This window comes from Sander lucioperca, chromosome 10 (genome assembly GCF_008315115.2).
Source record: "Sander lucioperca isolate FBNREF2018 chromosome 10, SLUC_FBN_1.2, whole genome shotgun sequence".
Lineage (NCBI taxonomy): Eukaryota > Metazoa > Chordata > Actinopteri > Perciformes > Percidae > Sander > Sander lucioperca.
Window position 1 is genome coordinate 24,198,244 of NC_050182.1, and position 6,091 is coordinate 24,204,334.

General features: G+C 38.3%; 1 protein-coding gene across 4 annotated transcripts; it reads right to left on the minus strand.

The window, feature by feature from the left end:
• Window positions 1–162: 162 nt before the first annotated feature.
• Window positions 163–5,802, minus strand: si:dkey-260g12.1 (tumor necrosis factor receptor superfamily member 5). 4 transcript variants are annotated; one of them, XM_031299619.2, is made up of 11 exons: window positions 5,562–5,802; window positions 5,326–5,392; window positions 5,106–5,148; window positions 4,672–4,782; window positions 4,354–4,497; window positions 2,614–2,710; window positions 2,309–2,379; window positions 1,711–1,818; window positions 1,434–1,456; window positions 1,224–1,329; window positions 163–1,000 (listed from the first exon to the last, which is right to left on the minus strand). In XM_031299619.2, the coding sequence occupies exons 2-11, from the start codon at window positions 5,389–5,391 to the stop codon at window positions 729–731; spliced, it is 1,041 nt and encodes a 346-aa protein (XP_031155479.1). In that variant the 5' UTR covers window position 5,392; window positions 5,562–5,802; the 3' UTR covers window positions 163–728. The 4 variants fall into 4 exon arrangements, with proteins under 4 accessions (XP_031155479.1, XP_031155478.1, XP_035861975.1 ...); XM_031299618.2 differs by having other exon boundaries at window positions 5,106–5,157; XM_036006082.1 differs by having other exon boundaries at window positions 2,327–2,379; window positions 5,094–5,157.
• Window positions 5,803–6,091: the final 289 nt, after the last annotated feature.

Genomic DNA, 6,091 nt, shown 5'->3' on the forward strand with positions numbered 1-6,091 from the left:
TGAGCTTTCCTTAGGATGTGCCATTTCTGTGTCTGTAGCTTTAAATGCTATTGAGGAGGAGAGCGGGAGTGGCCTTGACCAACTGCCATGTTTCGCTCGTTTTCTAGCCGAGATAAAGAATCTGAAAGACACTGAAAATACAGAGTGTGACACTGTTATGCATGAGTTAGAAACTGTGCAGTATGTTTCTAAACAGTGGTATGTACTATGGTACAAAAAAGTTAAAGATATTTCACATCTTTTATAGGTGTATATATACATACAATTTTTTTCAGATTCTACACATCAAATGTGAATGTTTTTAACTTACATACAGTACATTTCTACATAGTTTTCTTTTTCAAAATAAAATTTTATTGAAACCAAAATGTCTAATATTTATGCAAAACATTTAACATTCAGGTTTTAATACTTAAGAGAGCTGCCAGAGCGTATTAAAGTGTATTTACATGATATTTTAAATTATAACTTACAAAGGAGATCACCCTGGTCTTCCCAGAGTTAAAGTCTCTGGTGTGCACTGACCACAACCTTTTCAAGAACCTGCAGATAAAAATGGAGAGCACTGAGGTCCCTTCACAGTTTGCAAGAGGGAGATGGATCTGCCCAACACACATCTGTGGTTTCACAGTTTTACGGTTCCTTCCTTTAAAGAAATGTGTTTAGCATCAGTCTGGATGCCAGAGGTCGTAACCACCAACACAAATCTTCTGGGACTTTATGACCCATCATAGCGCCTCCTCTTTGGACACGTGGCAGTCCTTCCCCTGCTCCTGGGAGGGAAAGAAAATGCTGTCAATCTCTCCGCTCCTCTCCTCCTCAGAGAGATGAATACTGGGAGAGGATGTGGGATGAAACACAGGACAGTCTCTCTCGTCTGCTTCTTCGCTGATCACTCTCTCGTCCGCCTTCCCACATTCAGTTGTCGGACCAACTTGGCCTGTAAACTGACTGAGCAAGCTAAAGATGACTGTCCCCGGATTGTGGACATGAACTGGACCTACAGAGACCAAAACAAGCAAATAGTGTACTTAAAGGAATGTTTTAATTGACCCATAGATGTAGATGTACATTAACATATATTTTACAGAGTAGGACAACTAAGTACAACTCAGACTCATAACAGAAACACAGCTGCATCTTTAACATGCTTTATTTTCTTAATGACTCCACAGAGTGAGTCAAGTATTTCATCTGAAAGTCTTCATTTTACTCATCAGTACCCAGATTGGCTGCTGAGAGGCCCGACGGCTGCTGCTTTGCACTGAATGAGTCTCTGGGGATCTGATGAGTTGACTCCTTTGGCTTGCGAGAAGAGTCTCTACCTCCCTAAAGAAGAACATGTCCGTCAGTGTGGGGCAAACAAAAGAGAAATTATGTCATATATATATGTAGATGTATGACAGAATGAAGCTTGGAAATTAGCTACTTACTACATTGCAAAACGTTGCAATAGCTGGAAAACAAACAAACAAAAAAAAGAATAATACAAAGTCAGTTTCTTCACACATGCCCATCAATGATGAATCAACATGTAAATGATTTACAAAGCAACTAACCATCTACAAAGCAAATGACAAATTTCTAATCAGTAATTTCTAAAGGCTTTCAGTAAACTGTTCATTGTTTCCCAGAAGTGCTGTGATTATAAAGTTCAAGGCTTGGATTGACCAGAAACTGAACCTGTCATGGATGCAAACACCATCTTACCTTGCTTGAAACATCTTTCATCTCCGGGGCGGCAAACTAAAAGTAGGATCACAAGGGCCACACATCCCACAACAACCACTGGACACAAAATGGCTGCCAGCTGACTGTCTGAGTGAAAAAGACAAGAATAAAATCTCTGTGAGGTTGTACTTATTTACTTAAGCTAAATGTTAATATACTCACAATGACAATGCTAACGTGCTGATGTGAAGCAGGTAATATTTATCAGGTTCACCAACATAGTTAAGCCTGTTAACATGCTAACATATGCTTTTTGAGCTGATGATGGTGTTACAGGCAAACTCAGGGGATTTCCAAAGTCAGATGGGCACCATGGCTATATGTACCAAATTAAATGGCAATCCACTCAATAGTTGTCTAGACATTTCAATGAAAGCCAATATGTCAAACTGCTAGTGGCACTAGAGGAAAAGTCAGGGTATCACCAAAGACAGTAATCCTCTGGGGATTGTGAACGTCTGTACAAAATGTAATGACAACCAATGAGGCATTGCCATCACTAGTGCCATGGCACTATAGGTTACTGTGCCTCAAAACAATAGAAATCAATTGAAAATATTGTATGCTCTCTACATACTCATCTTCTCACACTCACCTTCTTTGAGACGTGTGTCATTTCCTGCCGGTGGGGCTGACTGAGTGCCACACCTGTGTGAGGTAAGGGTGAAGTGTTGAGTATATTAAATATTTGACCCAAAGAACAAGGACTGACTGCAATATCTGTAATGTCCATATCAAATGCTAAAATAATCTTAATGTAATATCACTGTAACTGAGAGCATTTTGAGTCATCTACATAGATGTAGGGTGTCAAGTGAATCTCAAGTTTTAGTAATTTTAGTAATTTATTATGTACTGTTTCGAAGGAAATCCATGACTTACTTAGGAAATATGCAAGGTTTGGTGGAAGTGCTGCTATGTCCTGAGGAAGCTGAGGAAGGCGTGTGTTTATCTTTGACTGAAAAAACAGCAGCTGCTTCTGTAGAACAAAAAAAACATCACAGTACAGTGTGAAGCAGAAAAAAAGTGTTATATTTTGGGACTCTTTGTACTGCTAAATCACTACATTCTACATTTCAGAAAGAAGTTTTGTGTTCAATTTATCTTAATACATTTAACTGACAGTTGTACTTGTTACTTTGCAGATTATAATTGTACATTCTTCTTCTTCTTGAAATCAGAAAAAAATATCACTGTTGTTGGGTAAGAGTTGTATTTTAATGGCACCCTGGTGGTCTAGAGGCAGGGGTGATTCTAGGATCAGACCTTAAGGGGGGGGCCCCTAATGAGAATGTGACACGGATACAATGCCTTGCAAAAGTGTTAACCCCCGCCCCGCTAAATCAGTAATTTCATTAGCCGATAATCTCTGAGCTAGCTACTGAACAACAACGTCAGCTAACGTTGTTTTTTGACACTATTAATACTATGATGGAACTAAACCTGACAAGTCACAGTAATAACGACCAATTTGACACAATGTTCTAACATTCAGCAATTTTAGCTGCTTACGTTTCAATTTGGATTCTAATCTGCGCCATAAAATTACCAACTTCTTCTCTGGTGACTACCAACATTAAACTTCACAACCGCACTCCTGCTCTCCCTCTGACAGATTAGATAGAGATTCAGCCAAAGGCGGGAGTCTGGCACAACCACCTCCGATTGGTCAAAACTATGTTTCTGTTAACCCTTTCCTTGACTGGGTTTGAGGTGTATAGTTGTTTTTTTTTATTATTGTAATTTTTAGGGGGGCTGAGATTAAATTTAGGGCTTGAGCCCCCCTATAAAGGGTCTAAAATCGGCAATGTCTAGAGGTTAAGACTCTGACCAAGAACTGCAGCGTCCATCTGGCCAAGAACTTTTGCTGCATGTTATTGCCATCTCTCTCTCTCCCCTCATTTCCTGTCATCTCTCTACTGTCAACAATGAAGGTTGAAGTATAATGAAGTAAATACTTTAAAAAGTCATATCTTCAACGTAACAGATTGTCTTGTTCCAGCCTGATTGCGATGCATTTTTGACATTATCTAAAGAGTTTTTGGATAAGGTAAGAGTTTTAGAGACTTTTCTCAACCCACATGTAACCTTACAACTGATCTGAACGCAAAACATTCATTCAAAAATTTAAAAAATCCTAATCTTATATTTCATATATATATTTAAGTCTACTTGTGGATATGCAATGTTTCATTATTTGTTATCACCAATGTTTAAGATGATTGTGGTTCTGTGACAGGGATCTTTTATCAAAATGAGTACAATTACTTTTTGTTTGATTATATTTTCCTGCTAATGCCTCTGTTTACTTAAGTAGGACTATTAGTAGTAATGGTGTAATTTTTACATTGTTGTATCACTATACCAAGTATAGAATCTGAAAATTTCTTACAGTACTGTTTACCTCACTGACAGGGGAGCCCCCAGAGCTCAGATCAGAGCCCTCACAACTTTTTATTACTGTAGTATGTGTAAACAACTTATATTTAGCCTTCAGTATCATTCTTGGTCATTCTTTTACAGTCAGTGAGAACTTCAAAAGTGTATTTCTTTTATCATGAGGCCCTCTGCTGGTTGAGTCTATTCTGACAGAATTAGAAGTCTGCACTGCTCACTATTTACCAGTTGTGGTTGTTTCTTGGATCTTGACACAGTTTCTGCAGTTTATTGAACCTGTGACCCAATGAACGCATGTGAACCCATCCTCACAGTCACACAATACATCGGACGTGCTGGTGCAGTTCTGAACCATCTTCAGATGAAAATCTGACACAGTGGAAAACAGAGGTGATTTTAGCGATTTTAAAGACCATTTCCAGAAATGCAAAGAGATTAATATTTTCTCAGTTTATTACAGAACCCAAAGGTCACGCTGGTATCATAATCATCAGTGATGGATAAAACTATTAAGTTGGTAGAAATGACTCATAGTTTCTTTACCTGGTCTGCAGTCTCTGTAGCAGTCATGGCAGCTGTCTTCACGGTTCAACTCAATTGTGTAGCTTCCAGCAGGACAGGACTCACACTCTGTACAAGACTTCTGATACTCACCTGACAGAACAGAAAGAAACAAATGAGAACAACCGGATGAGACAGTGAGCAGAGAGAGGCTGCATACTCAGAGTGCATATTAATGAAGGATGTGGTCATACAGCACAAACTGAGTGTGCAGACTGCGTCATTTTTCAAGACAAACAGAAAGATGTGCACACAAAAAAGCCAGTGAGAGAAATATGTATGCATCAGTGCTTCATAGTAAATTCCAAATATGAACCGATGCAGATTCACTCATTAAAAACGGAGATTCAAAGCTAAATGAGCAACAGACAGGAAAAAAAAATATAGTAATAGAGGACGCTTACACATCATCTTACCTGCAGGGCACATTTTACATATTCTGTCGCCCATAGGGTAGGTCTCAGCTGTCTGTTAACACATTAACACATTTAGATACACCTGATTACATGTTTATACATGTTTATACAGTACACTTGACAGCTATTTCTTATATCTGAAAAGCCAAAGACACAACTTGTTTCTGTAACATTATACAATTGTGTAGGTACGTAAAGTGAAGATGAAAGACATGGTTACCAGCGGAAAGGTAAGTACCCGTGCAGATAACATCAAGACAATCACGAAACATTGCACGAGTCCCATACTATGGAGAAAAATTTAGAAAATATTAAAATAAATGTCAGATAACAAGTGGTCAGCTAAAAACACCACAATAAAAGGGCACATTGTGTAAAGTTTAGTTCACCAACAAAATTGATTACATCATAAATAAGCTGTGACATTAAAATATAATGAAAATTTCAAATTTTTACCTTCAATATGATGTGCCTTTGGTTCTCCTTCTATTGTTTTGTTAACTTCCTCAAGGTGCAACTCTCTTTCTTTCTCTGTCCTCTCACTCACTCTACCCATCCTCTGTGTCACTATTTCCTTACCTGGTGACATCCTGTCTTCCCCGCCCACCTCAACTGTGTACACGTTCAGCTCTCACACGCAGACCCATCGCCACTCTGACTAACGTTTTTGCATCAAAGCCTCATCACTTTCCGTGCAAACTGTAAGACCTGACAGAGAACAAATCAAAGAGCTGTTTTCTGTGCAGTTAGTGTGTCATGATGGAAGAGCAGATCATTTGTGTTAGTGATGGTTCATTTCTGAAAGGAAATAAGGTCCTTAACCTAAATAAAAGTACTTAAACATTAATGTGAAAAGACTTTAAAACTCCTGCATTCAAAATCCTAATTTAAGTAAAAGTACAGAAGTATTATCAGCTAAATATTCCAAGTATCAAAGTAAAAGTAATCATTCTGTAGGCGCTATTTTTAACTACTTTATATAGGAG

What these genes read in the sequence shown, in the direction of transcription:
- si:dkey-260g12.1 (XM_031299617.2), bottom strand. Translation starts at nt 5,391, where the DNA reads ATGGGACTCGTGCAATGTTTCGTGATTGTCTTGATGTTATCTGCACGG. An exon ending in GGGTACTTACCTTTCCGCTG is followed by an intron (nt 5,158 to 5,325) that starts GTAACCATGTCT and finishes ATGTGTTAACAG; the next exon opens with ACAGCTGAGACCTACCCTAT. An exon ending in CCTCTCAGCAGCCAATCTGG is followed by an intron (nt 1,001 to 1,223) that starts GTACTGATGAGT and finishes TGGTCTCTGTAG; the next exon opens with GTCCAGTTCATGTCCACAAT.